An 18,130-nucleotide genomic window follows, 5' to 3' on the forward strand; every position below is an offset into this window, starting at 1 on the left:
TTCAGGAGGACCTGAGTTCAAATATGGCCTCAGACACTTGACACTTACTAGCTGTGTGGCCCTGGACAAGTCACTTAACCCTCATTGCCTCACAAAAAAAGTAAGTAGACTTTTGAATGATACTGAAGCTCCTCATGACAAGTGGTGTAAAAATACATTATCAAGGACATCCATGACAAGCAAAAAAAAGATTAGCTTATCAATTAGCAAAAACAAGAGACTACAAATAAACAACCTGAATCTCACTTTAGTACTTCTGAAATGTTAAAAGTATAAAACGAAGAAGCCAATCATTAGGTGATTCATCTATTAAGGGATTATGGGTGGAAATATGACCAAAATCACACAGGAAGACAAGGCATGTGGGAAGTGTGATCTCCTAAAAATGAGAAAGTAACCCCATCCACGAGAATGAAATCAAAGGTTAATCAATATATCAAAGTATTCAGAATCTCATGGTCTGAATGGACCTCTACCATCAACTAGTCCAGGATTTCTCAGACAATGCTTAAAGGAAAAATGAAATAACCCAAATTTGTAATTTTAATACATTATTATTTATTTCATTAAATATTTCTCAATTACATGCAAAATAAAACATTCATTGAAAAAAACTGAGTTTCAAATTGTCTTCTCCAATTCCTTTCTTACTTCTTGAAAAGGCAAACAGCTTGATTTAATTATGCATGTGAAGTTATGCAAAATATTAGCCATGTTAAATAAAGATTAAAAAAGTATGACAACCTGCATTCAGTGTTCATCAGTTTTCTCTCTCTGGAAGTGAATAATATCTTCCATCACAGGTCCTTTGGAATTATCTTAGGTCATTGTTTTGTTCAGAGTAGCTAAGTCTTTCACAGTTGATCAACCTTGCAATAGTTCAGTTTCTGTGTACAATGTTCTCTCGGTTCTTCTCACTTTACTTTGCATCAATTCAGATAAGCTTTTCCTGTTGTTATTTTTCTCTGAAATCATCTGGCTTCTCATTTCTAATAAAATTATAGTATTCCATCACAATCATATACCACAACTTGTTCATTCATTCCATGGTAATGGATATCCACTCAATTTCCAATTCTTTAACACCAAAAAAAAGCTGCTTTGTTTTTGTAGAAATAGGTTTTTCCCTTTTTCTCTGATCTCTCTGGATACAGACATAGTAATGGTAATCCTGTGTCAAAGTATTCCCACAATTTTTTGTTATAATTTTCAATGTAGATTTATTTCATTTGTTAATAGGAACTACAAAGAACAATGTTGATGATTTTAATACAAATCTTCCAATAGATACAAATAAGTAGATAAATAAAAAAGCTAGAGAATTCTACTACCATTGTAGAAAAATTTTGAGAATCATTAGTCTAATCCAAGTGATATCTAATCAGGAGACCTTTCTCCATCAGCTCCAAAGTGATCATCCAGTCTTCCTCCCAAACGTCTCCCTTGCAAGAATCCTTACTCTGTTTTAAATAAGCCCACTCTATTTCAGACAGCTGTAAATGTTAGCAAGGATTTTCTTGCTAACAAAAACAAAATCTGTAACTCAGTCAACCTATTTATGCCCTCTCAGATGGAACAGGAGAAGCCTAATTTCTCTTGCAGGAGTAACTACATTACATTAGTCAGTAAGTCAGCCAATCAGAATTTACTAATTGCCTAGTCTGTGCCACATACTTTGGTGACAGCTGGGGATACAAAGATACTCCCTGCCCTTGAAGATCACGCACTCCAGATATGTAGAAGCTGTGGAGTATACAAAATAATTTTTAAACAAGAGGATATGCCATTGAAGGGTTTATTCTTTATGGAAGAATTTCTTGATCTTTTTATGTATGCCATAGACATCTTCGGCAGTCTGGAACCCTATGTAACCCTTCTTAAAAAAAAAAAAAAATTCACAAAAGAAAATGCATAGGATTACAAAGGAACTATTATATTGAAATAAACACATATCTCCCCATCCAAATTCAAACACCTCCTGAAATATTGATAGAGGCCCTATGAGTTTCCTGAGGACTCCAGATTAAGGACCTTGATCTACGATATGGGTATTGTGATGAAAATTAGATGATTCAAAATTCAGATTCAAAAATGCATTTAACTCTTTTGGAGGAAAATGTCTTTATTGATCCGAATTATTATTATTATTGAATTACATTATTTCAGGATCTATGCATTTATCTCCTTTCAGTCGTATCCTCTGGAGGTCGGGATAAGAACTAGACTCACCTTAAAATGAGGAGACCAGGGATTTCCTGTAGGGTTTGTGATGTTAAAATAGGATAGGGTTCACTGTTTTAACTTAGCAACTAATTGAGGTTAGAACTCTATAGAGGATAGTAGTTTAGATGTTCCAAAGACTTCAAAGGCGAGGTAAATCCACAAAACCAGGCTTTCAAACTACTACCTGAGGCCAGATAGACTAACAAAGATAAAAGTTAACCCTTTGACCACCAAGGCAGGAATTATCTACTAGGCATGCACAGTTACAGAATGTTTCAGAGGACTTTCACTTTCTCCAGGTTTTATCAGCCGCAAAGAGGAGGAGGAGACAGCAGAGGGAGGAGATAACAAGTCTAGCTTTTGGGTGTTTAGCAGGTAGGATCATTCTGATTAGAGAAGGCAAAGGGTGGGGTAAGAGATGGGATCACCCAAGGAAGCTTCATGCACTTTATTCTGTCATCAATTTGGCAACTTTCCAGGGTGGCATCGCCCCCTCCCCTCAATGCAGTCTCGGAAAGATCAGGCAAGTTATCTTGATACAGGGTCGCTATCCAATAATCTGAAGACGCTAGACTGAGGAGTTTAAGAGAAAGAGAGTCAGCGAGATCCGTCCTTATTTCTCTGTATATACTCCACCTGTGTAAGAACATCAGGTTCATTAGTGTTCTCTAAACTAGAACTTAGTCACAGACTTGAAGTCAGATATTTTCTGTTGTTTCGCCCCAACACTCTCCCAGCGTAGACCATTAAGGCTCCCTTCCCTCCTGTCTTCAGTGCCCTGTCTCTCAGAGTTTTCTGTCCCTCCGCCCTAATCATTACTAAACCCCGGAGAAGTGGAATCTCCTTGCAAACCTTGCGTGGTTTAAACTGGGGACTGGGCATGCTCAGTAGATTAGGCTAGGCTTTTTCCCCCTTCAGGGGAGTAGGGGTGTGGGGGGGAAGGTTGGCGGGGTGGTGGCAAGTTAGAAGCGCTTGCAGCAGGATCCCGCCCCCTGGATCAGGCTCCCCCTGCAAAGGGACGGTGCAAAGGTTGCAAATCCCCGGTTCTCAAGCATCCAGACCCGGAGGGCTAGAGGAAGCCTGCCCGCAAAGCCAGGCAAGCTCACCCCATCCCGAGCCTGAAGAAGGGGACACCGCTCTCCGTGGTACTGCAGAGAGCGCAGCTCCGCCCTTCTCGCAGAAGGACAGCACCCGGTATCACGTAACCCAGCCTCCTCCTTTTCCACCACCACCTCCTCCTCCTCCTCTCTTCTCTCCTCTTCTCCTCTCCTCCTCCTCCCCTCCTTTGCCTGTTCTCCCCTCCCTCACTCCTAGAGATAGACGCTCAAGCCTGACGCCTCTGAAAAAGCAGCAGCAGTCGCCTTAGAGCCAGAGACCTCCGGAAATTCTCTTTGACCGATGCATGCTTCTGGCTCTGCCAAGACCTAAAAGGAAAATCCAAGCAGGTAGGTAAAGAAGATCAACATGGATTTGGTTTGGGTGGAGGAATAGGGATAGTAGTCGTGGTGGGGTGTGGGGTAATAGGCTGGGAAGGGAAACCCCCCACCCACCCCTTTCCCGTAACTGAGCTAGGATCTGCCACATATACACAGGGGATAGGGTTGGGGGGGGGGGGGGACACACCGAGGGGGAGGATTGCGTGTAGCCTCCCAAATAGGAGAAAGATGAGATGGTGGACCCGAGGTAGTAACTTAAGGTTGGATGCTGTGTTTTAATAGCAACAAGAAAGAACTGGCAGGCTAGAAATCTAGGCAATAAAATATATCTCCCCACCCCCCCTAGCTGCGTGTTTCCTTAATCCATGCAATCCAAGAAACTGCACTGGGAATAGAGATGGAGCGTAGGGACTGGGCGGGAAAGAAGGGGGAGAATATTGGGTGTGTATTGTCATTAGGGGACTTATCTGAGAGCGAAAAAATAATTAATTACTTTTCTTTTTATTTTAATGTTTCTGAAACTATTCAGGTTCTTGCTAATCGCATGCTTTGAAAGATGGGAAAGGGGTGTGTGTGTGTGTGTGTGTGTGTGTGTGTGTGTGTGTGTGTGTGTGTGTGTGTGTGTGTGTGTGTGTTAGAAACATATTAAAATAAATGTAACTGCATCTGGTGAGGGTATTGTATCGATCCTTCCAGTAGCTTGGGAATGAATTTGATTCTAGAAATGAAAGAAAAGATTAATGAGGCTGTTAAATCTGCTTTTGAATTAGAGCGCTTCTCCTTTTGGCTGCAGCAAGGTTGTTTTTCAGATCCTTTTATTTCATCCTGTAATTTGTGAACTGGCCAGGTATTCCCTGTACCAAGAGAGATTCTTTTTTTCTCCATATAAATACACACTGATACACACAATAAGCTTCCTCTAAGAATTGTGATAGCTAGTTGTCCTGCTCTGTACTAAAAATGTATTTGTCTTCTGGTGTTTTTTTTCCTTTTTCTTCTCAAACAAAAATGACAAATTAGGTGAAGAAGAAGATAAGTGGGAGAAAGGGAGGTAGATTATATGATGATGCGTGTAACATATTAAGAAAATAACTAGATCTGGGAAAAGACATGATAAAATGATTTTCTAATGGAGCAGCTAATATTTGCATTCTGTATAGTATTTTAAGTTTGTGTCAATCCTTTTTTATTTTGCATGTTTTTAAAGACTGAGGTCTATGAGTCCACTTATGCGATATAGTATCTAAAATTCTGTATTCTTTAAAATAGTAAAACTGTTTTTCTGACAACTAGGCAAATCACTCTTACAGACAGGTCTGGTGTTTGGTGTGTTTAGTGGTGGTGTGGAATGTATCAGCCATAATAAATAAGCAGCTGGGATTTTTTTTTCCTTTTGCTAGTATGGGGTGTGTATGTATTAGAAGAGAGAGAGAGAGAGAGAGAGAGAGAGAGAGAGAGAGAGAGAGAGAGAGAGAGAGCGACCCAGCCGGTCATCAATTTCATCTAGGGAGGAACTTGAAGTGGGATCCCCAGCTTGGTGGCTCTCAGCTGACACCTGTAGGGATTGCTCTGTACTGAAGAGAAATGCTTCAAGCTCCCTCCGTGCAGAAGCAGCAGCACAATGCGGTGCAATAAATTACAGCTAGTTTCTGCTTGTTAAAAAAAAAAAAAAGTGTTAATTAGACAGTGAGTTTCTGTGTCCAGGTGATAAATTATTGTTTTTTGGAGGGAGAGAATAATGCACATTTTTTCTTGACATGGCAAGACAACATATTCATGACGTTGTTCTTGTTCATACAAGATACCCCCTCCTCATCCCCCCCTCTTTTTTATTTACAAAAAATGGCTTAGGCAATGCTCAGTATTTTTGTCTTTTGGCATTTCAAAAAACTGTCATATTAGAGTAGGATAAAGAGAGGTGATTTAATAGCATAGACAGGAGACTGTTATATGCTGAGGTGGTAGTGATTCAAAGGTATGATTTTAAATCCTTGGATTTCTTGAGCCATAAGAGCTGAGGTGTCATGCATGCCAGCTGCTTCTCAGGACACAAAAATTCTACTAGGGGACAGCCAGAAAAGGAACTGAGCAGGACTTAGGATTGCTACAATTATAGGAAAAATATTAAATACCGTAATGTCCCTAGAGGACTGCATACCTTATAGAAAATGAATTGAAGAGTGAATCCTACTTTTTAAAATTCCAAGTTTCAACGGAATTTTTACTAAATATTATAGAGCATTTTGAAAATTTTAATTTTCAAAAGTAACTAAGGATACTTTGATAATTTTGAAGTATCTTCTGAGGAACCATTGTTGCACCATCTTTCCTTGTGTAAATAAAATGGTAGGAATGCAGTGGAAATTAAAGTCAGCAGTTTGCCACTGTATGTTTAATCTACTTTATATGTGCCCAAACCTATTTATATGTATGAGTTCTGACTAGGTGATATTCATACTTTTATACTCAGGTAAGAGATAATAATGAAGTAAGGATATATTTCTGGATGAAAATATCAATTCCAAGAAGAATAAGCAGGAAATAATTTATCCCCTTTCAGATTTTTTAAAAGAAAACTTCCTGAAAAATAAAGATGATAAAGATCAGTTCTCTTTCCTAAACTATTTTGAATGGCTGCTGGTTAGTTACTATAAGAAGCTGCAAATTTGCATTAAGCATTTTTGTATGGTTACACTAGACTTTAGGATCATCCTAGATTAAGTAAACACAGAATTTGTTTTATTTCCTCATTATTCACAATATTAGTTTATTTTATGGTAAACAGTAAAGAAATTCATCTGACACAGTAAATAGATTTAAATTTATTTTGATTTTTTTTAATTCTTTGCAGATTTCTGGGTCACAAAAAAAAACAACCCAACAACAAAAAACCACAACAAATCAACATGTGCCCAAGTTGAGCTTGTCCTTGCATGGAAGGAAGGAAAAGAAGAGGAACTGTTGAGCTTTATAATTAAAGGAACTCTCCTTCAACCCCACTGTTGGGGAGAAGAAAAAAGGAGATTTTTTTAAAAATAGCTTGGGAAGTCATGAGCAAGGAGGTTAGCATTCTACCCTTGCTGCAGTGGGACCAATGTTTTGTGATCTGACATAACAACCCCCATTGGCAGGCAAGTTTGGAATTGATAATTGATGTTCTAAAGAAGATAAGGACCTTTCTTCCCCCTACTGGGGACTATCCAGCTTGGGGGTAACATGTGAAGATATACATATTCAGGCATGTGGAAATATTAATATTAGGTTGTCAAACATCTGAGAAGCTTGGTGTTTTGTTTTGGTTTTCCTACACATCTGTACTGTCTCTACCACCAGAAGATTCTGAAAGATTGTGCCATTTGGAAGTGGGAGCATCTGCTGACTCATTCATTGAATCAACAGCCCATATCTTCTACCTATGTGATCAGCAATTTTTTTTCTTGCTTTGTTCTTGAAAAAGATTTTATCACGTTTACTCAAAGTGTATTTCTACTTTGGCCTGGAAGTTCTGGGGCCATACTATACCACTAGAACCAACATTTTTCACTGGGGTAGGAAATATACAAAGAGGGTAAGAAGCTTTTGGAAAAAGAAGAAGAAAGAGGGTATCAAGTAAAGGAGGGAGCTTTCTTACTCCAACTATTTTCCTTCATATTCCTACCCTTTCTTATTCCTTGACCCTCCCCCTGCCCAATTCCACCTTAGGGTGTCCAGAAATATTTTGAACCTGTCCACCCCTGTGTCTCCGCGCCGCACCCCAGCCCCGAGCATGGGGACGGCGCTGCTCCAGCGTGGGGGCTGCTTCCTTATATGCCTCTCACTCCTACTTCTGGGGTGCTGGGCAGAGCTGGGCAGTGGACTGGAGTTCCCAGGGGCTGATGGCCAGTGGACACGATTCCCCAAGTGGAATGCCTGTTGTGAGAGTGAGATGAGTTTCCAGCTGAAGACCCGAAGTGCTCGGGGCCTAGTTCTCTACTTTGATGATGAGGGTTTTTGTGACTTCTTGGAGTTGATCCTTACTAGAGGTGGCCGACTACAGCTCAGCTTTTCAATCTTTTGTGCTGAGCCTGCAGTACTTCTGTCGGATACACCAGTCAATGATGGCACTTGGCACACTGTGCGGATTCGCCGTCAATTCCGAAACACAACTTTGCTCATTGACCAAATAGAGGCCAAGTGGGTAGAGGTCAAGTCCAAGCGACGAGATATGACAGTATTCAGTGGTCTCTTTGTGGGTGGCCTGCCTCCAGAACTACGGGCAGCAGCACTCAAGTTGACATTGGCCTCAGTGAGGGAGCGGGAACCCTTCAAAGGGTGGATTCGTGATGTGCGGGTGAACTCATCCCAGGCCTTGCCAGTGGAGAGTGGCGAGGTGAAACTGGAGGATGAACCTCCCAGTAGTGGTGGGGGGAGCCCATGTGAGGTTGGGGAGGAGGGCGAGGGAGGCGTGTGCCTCAATGGAGGTGTCTGCTCTGTGGTGGATGACAAAGCGGTGTGTGACTGCTCCCGAACTGGCTTCCGTGGCAAGGATTGCAGCCAAGGTAAGAGCCCCCCTATGCCCACCTCTCCAAAGGGGGGGCAAAGAAAGGGAATGGTGGGCATGATGGGTAAGCTTGCATGGGATTTCACTATTCTAGACAATGTTTGTCTGTTATCTCCAAGGTGAGGTCCTATCTCTTCCCGCCTCTCTGTCTTTGTTTGATCCATGGATTTTCCTTGGTATCTACGAACCCTTCCAGTAGCCACAATCCCTGAATTCACTGTCAAATAGGGATCTCTGTATTTCCTTGCTTGATTCTAGCCAATTATGAAGCATAATGAGCTCTTTGTCCTTTTGGATGAGGGTATTACCCTTATCTTTGAACCAGTCCTCTAAGTTCATGAATGTGACATAATTATTTACTTGGATATAGCCCATCTACTCATTCTTAAACTTTCCCCCCACCTATTCACTCCAGATTGTCCTGCAAACTACATAGTAGCTATCCATGCAATAAAAGTTAATGAAAATGTCTGAAAGAGGCTAGGTATGTATACGATGGATTTTGGAGTGAGTGTGAAAGTGGAATTGGGAGGTTCACCATGGCCAAGAGTGAGGGCATTTATGTGATTATTTGTGATTTTCAAAAATAAGGTCAAGTAATGAGAATTCTATTCAATGGATAGAGGAGAGTATATAGAAACAAACTTGAAAGAAAAAAGAGAAGGAAGAGGAAAATTGGAAAATTGTTTTTGTTAGAGTAGTAGTAATTCAGGCCCTTCACTTGATTCTCATAGCTATAAAGAAACCCATTATCTGCTAAACAAAAAGAAACCTTGGTATTTGTTATAGTTCCTTAAGAGGAGCAAGATAGGCCATGCTGATTTCTGAAAATGCTGAAAAATTGAATGTGTGTTTCCCAAATGATGATAGATAAAAGGGGAAGTGAATCAGTGGAAAAAATGAATTTTAAGCACGGGAAGTTACTAAATGTTTACACACTGGGAATAGATAAAAAAAAATTGGAAAGGCCATGTTTATGAAGATATTCCCCTATGGTAAAAAAAAAAAAACAGAGAAATTAAGGCATAAAGAAAATTATGCTGTTAGTGGGGCTTCAGGCAGTTTGAAAATTACTTTTTTAAAAAATTGTTGACAACTAGGTTTCTTTTCCTTCTGTAATATTTTTACTGTAGTGGAATTCAGGTTTATGGTTTTCATGATAGTGAAAATAAAACAACACTTTGGGTGGACCAAAAGTATACCATCCCCAAATTAGGGAATTAATATTTTTAAATGAGGAAAAGCAATGTGAGAGTTGCTAAAAGATAAACAAAAGAGAAGGAACATTGTAAATAAAATAGGTATTTTATAGCCTTAATTAGGAATATCAATGAGTGGGTAAATATAATTTATAAGTGAAATGAAAAAGGTGAACAGTATGTGCCATTGTGAAAGCTATATAGACAGAAACCTCATTTGTGGGTGTGTTTCATTATGTAACACCTTCTGTCTTTTGCTGACTCTGCTGGGGAGAAATAGCCAACATAAATATTATTAGGACTGGCAACTCTTTCACTTGTCACTTATTTTCAGAATTCTTTGCTTAACATGTATAAATGTTTACTTTAAAAAACCATCAGAAACATTTGGGAGCTGGTCTAGTTGGACACCTTGAAATCTTAGTTGTCTTAGCAATTAATGGAAGCAAAGTCAAGGATCACTTCATTCTAGAACATATTCAGATTATTATTGACAGTCATGATCACTTTCAAAAATTCAGCAGGAGAATGGCTTCCAAGGCATATGGTACAAATCAGCTTTGTTAATAAATTTCCATAGCTGTAGTATTAGACTTGATAGTTCTATTTACATTCTCAATCCTGCCTCCTTGGGGGAAAATTGGGTCCTCATATGAATCAAAGGAGGAAATGACAGGTATAATGGTTTGGATAAAGTAAAAATAAAGTATAATTGTCATAGATTAATAGAAAATGATATAAAGTACAATTATTCTGTAGAAATTCCTTAATCAGAACCTGCTATTGCTTTAAAAGGCATAAATACAATTAAATGAAGAACACATGAAATGAAACTTCCGTTTTTAAATTAGGCAACAAATATGATACAATGACAGCTGGTACTGTGTGAGTGGGTGTTTTTAATGAAAAATTTGATGTTTTTTCTGTGCATCTTGGATGTAGAGAATGAGGGATCATGCATAATCAGGAAGGTTTCAGCATAGAGAAGAGAGGGAAAAAAAGTGATATGTCAAAGAGAAGCAAAATTAGATGTCTTGGGACCTGCGTTTTGTTTTGAAATACAGGGAGTACTATTATTTTTTCTCCTGTTAGATAAAGAATACTTCCCAACTTGCATTATTGAACACCATAGTAATTGATGAAAAAGATAATTCTATCTAGGTTTCAAACCCATCAGGATTCTTATGTAGCACTAATCAATTTGTACATATATGTCATATATTGAGTGCAATGGTAATTTCTAGTTCTAACCACTAAGGAAAATGTAATTGTAGACTACTTTAAAAAATAGAGAATCAGAAAATGAACAGGGCAGAGACTGAAGTCACTTTCCCCAAAAGGACTCATCCCTTGTTACCAATTTTTTTTCCTATTAAGTGTCTGTCAAATGATTTCCTGTTGAATAATTGATTTAAAATAGATAGAAATGAGGAGTCTTTTGAATTCCTTTCCCAATATTATCTCCATTTATCTAGACAAAGGTCAACAGAAACATTCAGATGCAGTTAAAATGGAGCTATTTCTTTAATCATCATTTATATTCAACTGTCCACAATCTTTTTTTTTTTTAACTTGGCAAAAATAATAGTAAACATTATATACTCTGCTACCATTCTGCATGCCCTGGGATTACCTATTTCTAGTTAGAATCAGAAACATGACCAAGAAAGACGGTTTGTCTTTCTCTCACACTGGATCTAAACATCCTCGCAAAAAAAACGTGTATTTTCAGACTTATACAATATTTGGTTTCCCTAGCATACCTGTCCCTAAGGGGTTAACCTTTCCTAGTTTTCTTGTTTATTGACATCATGTGTCTGTAGAGGGGGATGGGAAGGAAGGGTGTACTACGGAAAGGAACGGTACTATCAGACTTTTTTTTTTTTTTTTTGGTGGTGGTGGTGGTAGATTGAAATACAGAACTGGTTAAGAGAGTTCTTCTAGTTATCAACAGAAGCATGCTGGAGCACAGATATCCTCATCGCCCAGCCAAGTAGTAATATTGAACTATGAAATACTGCCTAGATCAATGTTTAGGATATATGATTTTGTCTCTGTAATTCAAAAGATGGGGTTTGAAAAGAAAATAGATTTCCCCAAAACATTTTGATAGATAGTTACAGAGATGGAGATAGAGATAGTGATAGAGATATATAGATGTATAACATTGTGCAATGGTGGGCATAAGCATCAGAATTTGATTGAAAGGGAAAAATCCTTTTTTTTTTCCAAACTGATAGATTATATATTGATTTCCCCCACACCTACTGCTACTAAACTGTATCATTGTTTAGCATTTCTGCTTCAGTGTACTAAGTAGTTTTCCTAGTGATATGAAAGAATTAATGGGATCCACAAATGCCCAAGCATCAAAATAACAATATAGACCTGAAAAAGATTTAAAATTATTAACTTTTAAAAATATTTTATATTTTAATAAGACCATGTCTTATGCATTTAATGTTTTAATTTTCAACTATTAGCTTGAATTATGATTCCTTTAATCATCTTCCATAACCAAATGTCTGAGAGATTTTTGTTTGGTTGATTGCTTAATATATTCAAACATCTACAAAATTATTTATATATTATATCCTATCTGGGAACTTATCAAACTGACCACAGGGTACTATATATGCTATTTAAGATTTGTAATGCACATCAGTCGTGCTCATTCATTATACTCTGAGTACTGAACTAGATCTTATCTGGAAGTTCTGATTCCATCCTCTGAGGAATTTATACATTTCTTCAGAATATTTATGAATGTCATTATTTTTCATATGGACTTGGGTCCCTCCCTTGGAAATCATTATCTGTAAAATTTATAACATTTACAATTGCACTGAATGATAATTTAGAGATCATGTAATTGAACTCCCACATTTTTTCTGATGTGGGAAACTAATAATTAGAGACATAAAGTATCTTGTCTAAGAGAGTGGCATATCTGAGGAGTGAAACACAGGTCTTCTGAACCTCTGAAGCACTTTCATATTAGATCATTTTTAATGTTTTTCCATTTTATCTCCTCAGTTAGGTAGTAAACACTTGGAAGAAAGGATCATGGCAGATTCACCCCTTTAGTTCCAAGGCACTAAGTGCAATGTCTTGTACCTAAATAGACACACAAAATATTTATTATTTGTTCTCCTTAATGTTTCTTATGCCATCTCCTATCACTAAGGTATATATCCTATAGAAAGTATGGTTGGAATGTAATTCTATGGCACTAATATCACTACAGTGCCAGCATAATGAAGACAGAGACACTTTCTCCACTTTGCCTAGCATGGTACACTGTAGACCAAAAAAGAAAAGAAAACAAAACAAAAACACCAAAACATGCAATTCATGTTTATTTAATAAAAATTAAACTAACAATAGAGCTAAACTTTGCCTAAAATATTAATTTGAAATCATCTCTGTCATTCAGAGGATTCTCACAAAAAGTAGATGATCTCTGTTAGAAATTTTCAAAATAAGCCTAACAGCCTTCAATGACTTGGGCCTGAATGAAAGGCTTTGCTGGAATCAAGACATAGTAATGTATTCTGTTCATCAGAAACTTTGCCTGGCCTAGAAAACATATTTTATAATCAAAGATGAATTAAAAATTCTAAAACTGTAAAAGAAGCTGCCTATATGTAACTTTCAAAAACCTTATTTCCAGTTAGGGAGGTGTTAAAGAATAATTTGTACCTGGGCCTTTTTCCCTCTCTCTCAAATGTAAAGGAACTCTAACCAAAGATGGAATCTTGGGTATTGAAAATGCCACAATTTAGAAAATCTTGTTCTTATTCTTTCCACCGTAATCTGAGTCCAAGAGCATTTAAAACAAATTAATTTTATTTTATTTTAGCATTTGCCTTGTGGCCTATAAGTCTGTTTGTAGCCTTAGGTTTCTGAATAAATTATTTTTTTCTATGTTACATGAAGATCAATAGTACATTTTATTATCACTTCTAATTCTATCACTTAGCTATGAATCCTATAGATGAATTCTGCATTAGTTAAAATATTGTATGCCTTTATTAGTCTTCACTGTCATTGTTTGTTATTAGATTTCTTCTTATTCTTATTTATTTATTTATTTATTCATTCATTCATTCATTCACTTATTTGTTTGTTTATTTATCTATTTATTTATTTATTTATGAGAGGAAGAATTAGAGCTGATTAGTTGCCTTTCATTTTTTTTTTTTGATCCTTCACTAGTTGGATTAGATATATACCTCCAACTGCCTTGGAATTACATTTGAGTTTTAAAAATCCTAGAGGGAAAGCACTTTTTTTCAGCAATCATGGCATATCTACTGCAAATTTTCCTAAAATTAAGTATTAATCTTAGGAAATATAAGTTCTGTGAGAAAAGGAACTATTTTTCACTGTCTTTATAGTGCCAGTAGCAAACAAAGCCCCTTGCAAATAGTCAATGCTTAATACATGATTTTTGGAATTGGATTTAATTAAGCTTCCCACAAAACCTTATTCCTCTTCTGGGTTTTGTGATACAAAGCATGAGGGTAATTAATGATCATTTTCCAGGTTTGTGTCCTATTTACTATCACATGGTCTAGTTGTCAGTGGATTTTGTCATTTATTACTATTCATTTCTATTTCATTATAAAATAAAGTTAACCCTGTGTGTCCCACTGACATTAATTCTCTCTGAGTCTAACACTTTTTGTTTACATGACTTTGGGTAAATAATCTATTTTCCAGAAGGCATTTGATCATTAGAATAACTGTAGGATCAACTGGTAACAAAATATATTATCAAATATATCCAACTACATTTTTCTTTAGAGCCTCTGCTTTTTCTTCCTAGTCACTACTTATGTAGTTAGAAGGTGGTGTAATGGACTTGGCCAACATATGCAGGAGATATATTTTACCAAGATTCAGAATTCATTGCGCATATTTTTCATTGCTTAAACAATTGGGGTGCAACTTATAAGGAATTTTTCACAATCTCACCATAGTTAAGCAAATCTCTATGTATTTTATGTTCCTAGAAAGAGTTAGCCTCTGAGAAAACTGTTTCCATTTCTACACTCTTTACAAGCACCTAACTATTTTTTAAGTTTTTAATTTTCTGTGGTACAGGTTTATCTCAGAATATTGATGTCCTCATGCAGAGTTAATTTTTGAGAGGCATGCCATAGATCAGTTATGGAAAAATGTTTCTCATGTAGTTTATCAACTTTTTGTTTCTTAAATTTAATTACTAAACTTTGGATTTGATAATTGTTCATTATCCTTCCTTTTGCTATATATGTTATAGGGATTGGGAGGAAGCACAGGGAGCATTATATACCTAATCCAAGCTCTGGTGCAGAATAGAAAGGAATGGTATTCCTACACTTGGAAGATAAGTGTCGCTTTCTCAGCAGCCCTTTCTTTCTATTTTAGATAAGATTCTTCACCTAGTGAAGAAATAGGTGGTGGTTGTCCTGAAGACTTCAACTAGTCTTAAACAATACCTTAAGATCTAAGACAAGGGTGGGCAGTCATGTAGAAGTCATAGGGTTCTGGGTTTGAGCACTGAATAATTTGAACATTGACTGGATTGAGGGTTCCTGCTTTATGCCTTGCTCAATCTATGTCAAGTAGAACCAGAAGTTTCTCAGGGAAAGCTCTGATAATGATTCTGGGAACTGCAGATAGGGTGTTGTGGCTTGCCTTGGGGCTTTCCAGATCAGTCATGGTGATTTGGTATACTAGGGGTTAGACTACCAAAGCATGGATAATCGGATGGTTTCCCAGGTATTAAAGGAAGCTTCAATCTCCTGCAGTAATTCTTCAGACAAATTGCGCATTCACATCTGTTGCCATTGTTTCAAGATTGTCCTAGATGTATTAAATTACCTATCATTGTAATAATTTATTCCTGCCTGACAAAAAAAAAGCTCACATTATATTTTGCTTTGTTTCTAAAATCACTTTCCTTATATTCTCATATTTAATCTTCAAATAAGTCTTGTGAGATTGCTACTAGATGTACCCTCATTTTATAAATGTAGATAGTGAGTCTGAAAGAAATTAAAGATTTGTCCAGGGTCATGCAGATCATAAGTATCAGACGTAGGATGAAACTTTAATTCTTCCTGACTCTAACTTTACCCCACTCTACTGCAATTACATACTATTCTATAGGCCACTTCACCCTATATTATATTGTGCAAAGGAAAAATAGTTGAAGAGTCAAAAGACAGGCTTCTTTCCATAACTAGTGACATCATTTTTGATGATTTGCTAAAGATTTACATCTGTGAAGTGTGGTTGACAATTCCTTGCCTTAAGTAGGGCATAGGATTGTGGTGAAGATTAAATGAAAGAACAGTCACATTGGATAATCCAACACTAGACCTCATCTAACTTTTTAAATGTTAAATTTCATACAAATGTAATGTGTATTGTCCTAGCAGAGTACAAATCTTAATAAAAATGTTTAAATTTCCACAAATCTTCCTTTGGTGTCATTTTAGATTCATTCTGGATCCTTTAAACTCAATATTATGCAATTGAATAACTAAGGTTCTGAGTAGTTCTCTTTTTACACATTGATATATTATTTCATTGTCAAACACTCTGCAAAGTAAGCAGGACATTGATTCCACTGTTCTTCCTGTGTAAAATCTAAACTAATGAAATATTGAGATTTAATGTTAACAATTGACATGGTATCTACTCATTGTATAAACTGAAATGAGATAATTCTTACTGTCCTAAATCTACTTCAAACCTTGATCACTAAGGCTTTCAAAAGAATCTTTAATAAGATTCTACAGAAATAATATCCTTTATATTAATGAAGATTTCATTCTAAATTGTGACATATACACCAAAGATAAATCATGAGAGCAATAGATCAAGTCATCTGTACAAGATAAATACAAACTCAATCTAGGGGTAAGGCTAGAAAGTAATTTATCTTTTTGTGACCTGAAACAACCTTTTTATCTTAATTGTTTCTGAATTTCTGGTGTCTGCATAATGTTTTTAAAATCACCTTAATGGAATGGCAATCTAGATTATATTGGTATTTCTTTTTTTTCAATCTTTATAGCATTTAATTTTTTCCAGTTACATGTAAAGATAGTTTTCAGCACTCATTTTTATAAGATTTTGAGTTCCAAAATTTTCTCCCTCACCATAGATTTTTTTTCTGGATGTGGAAAACATTTTACATCAGGAATCCTTTGGAATTGTCTTGGATCATTGTATTGCTAAGAACAGCTAAGTCTATCATAGCTGATCATCATACAGCCATTGCTGCTACTGTGTACAATGTTCTCCTGATTCTGCTCATTTCACTCATCATCAATTCACTTGATTCTTTCCAAGTTTTTTTCTGAAATATGCCTGATCCTGATTTCTTATAATAGCACAATATTATTCCATTAAATTAATATGCCAGAATTGGTTCAGCCATTCTCAATTGATGAACATACCATCAATTTCTGATTATTTAACATATTTTGGTATTTCTTGAAAGACCAATTGGTACTCAAAAGACCAAACAAAGAAATGCAAATCAGGCCATTTGAGATTTTTTTTTGGGGGGGGGAAGCATTGGGTGATAGGAATAGAGCAGGTATTCAAACCATACTTGATCATTTTACCTTTGAAAAACCACCAGTTCTATGACAACTTCTTCCACAGTCCATGTTTTAGGATACTTCATTTTAAAATAATTGTTGTTTAATCATAGAACACAAAAGCATGTAAGTACATTTTTATTTGGTTACTTATTCTTTATAATTGCAATATTTAATTCGATTTCAATAGCATTTAATAAATGCCACTTTTGCCAAAAGTACTGTGCTGAGTAAAGTTAATAAAAAGATGAAAATAATGATGGTAATAATAATAATAACAATGACAATGACAACAGCACTAATGCAAACTGCATAATATGGGTTCTAGAGGGACATATTTGGAATCAAAAATGTATGGATTCATCTTACCTGATACAAGCTAGAGTGTGACTATGGTCTGAATTCTGGCTGATTCACTTCTACCAAGCAGCTCTCTAACAATATAATTTACAGATAAGTTGTCTATCTGCATTGGTATAAAAAAATTTACATACCAGGAGTTCCCTCTAATAATAAAATCACATCTAAACCTATAAGACAAAAATTTTTAAAACTTTATTTATACAGTGATTTTGCAAAATTATTTCTTCACAGCAACCCTAAAAGCAAGGTAGATGAAAAGATGAATCACTGATCTAATTCTTTCCCTCAAGAAGTTTTTATACTGAAGGTTAATATACTAGAGATGTTAGTTGTATATGCAATTGAATATAATGGTGATTGGACACTACTCTGGGTTTGTAGATGTCTTCTAATTCAAAATGCTGACATAATTAAATCTTCGGAATTTCAGAATGTTACAGAATCCCAAATATGATGCTACTTGCTCATGCCAGGAGAATAAAGAAGCAGAAAATATTGTCAGGAAGTATTATGTTTTGTTTCCATGACACCAGCCTATTTATTTCTGATATTTTTCCTTCATTCATGTAATGGTTAATGGGCTGCTTCTACTTTAGCATAAATGAAAAGATAACTCCATTTCCTGGCATCTAAGGGACTTGACTAATTTCTGTCCCTTTAAAATAAATGCCTTGATTTGTTCAAAGTCAGCCACAAGGAATTAGTTACCAACATGGAGTTGGAAAATCAAATAATGACAAATGCAGACCAACACACTCTATTCTT

General features: G+C 36.4%; 1 protein-coding gene across 26 annotated transcripts in view; it reads left to right on the forward strand.

Annotated features, from left to right (window-relative positions):
- Positions 1-3,149: 3,149 nt before the first annotated feature.
- NRXN1 (neurexin 1) overlaps positions 3,150-18,130 on the forward strand; it is a 1,484,103-nt gene continuing 1,469,122 nt past the window's right edge. For 20 of the 26 annotated variants that reach the window (XM_043990255.1, XM_043990273.1, XM_043990260.1 and 17 more), the window contains exons 1-2: positions 3,151-3,668; positions 6,511-8,197. In XM_043990255.1, coding sequence (XP_043846190.1) covers positions 7,426-8,197 — 772 coding nt within the window. In that variant the 5' untranslated portion in view covers positions 3,151-3,668; positions 6,511-7,425. Of the gene's footprint in view, positions 3,669-6,510; positions 8,198-18,130 lie in introns of all 26 variants that reach the window. The other 6 variants (XM_043990256.1, XM_043990261.1, XM_043990257.1 and 3 more) reach the window with 1 other exon arrangement.

Source organism: Dromiciops gliroides, chromosome 2, assembly GCF_019393635.1.
Source record: "Dromiciops gliroides isolate mDroGli1 chromosome 2, mDroGli1.pri, whole genome shotgun sequence".
In the NCBI taxonomy this organism is placed as follows: domain Eukaryota; kingdom Metazoa; phylum Chordata; class Mammalia; order Microbiotheria; family Microbiotheriidae; genus Dromiciops; species Dromiciops gliroides.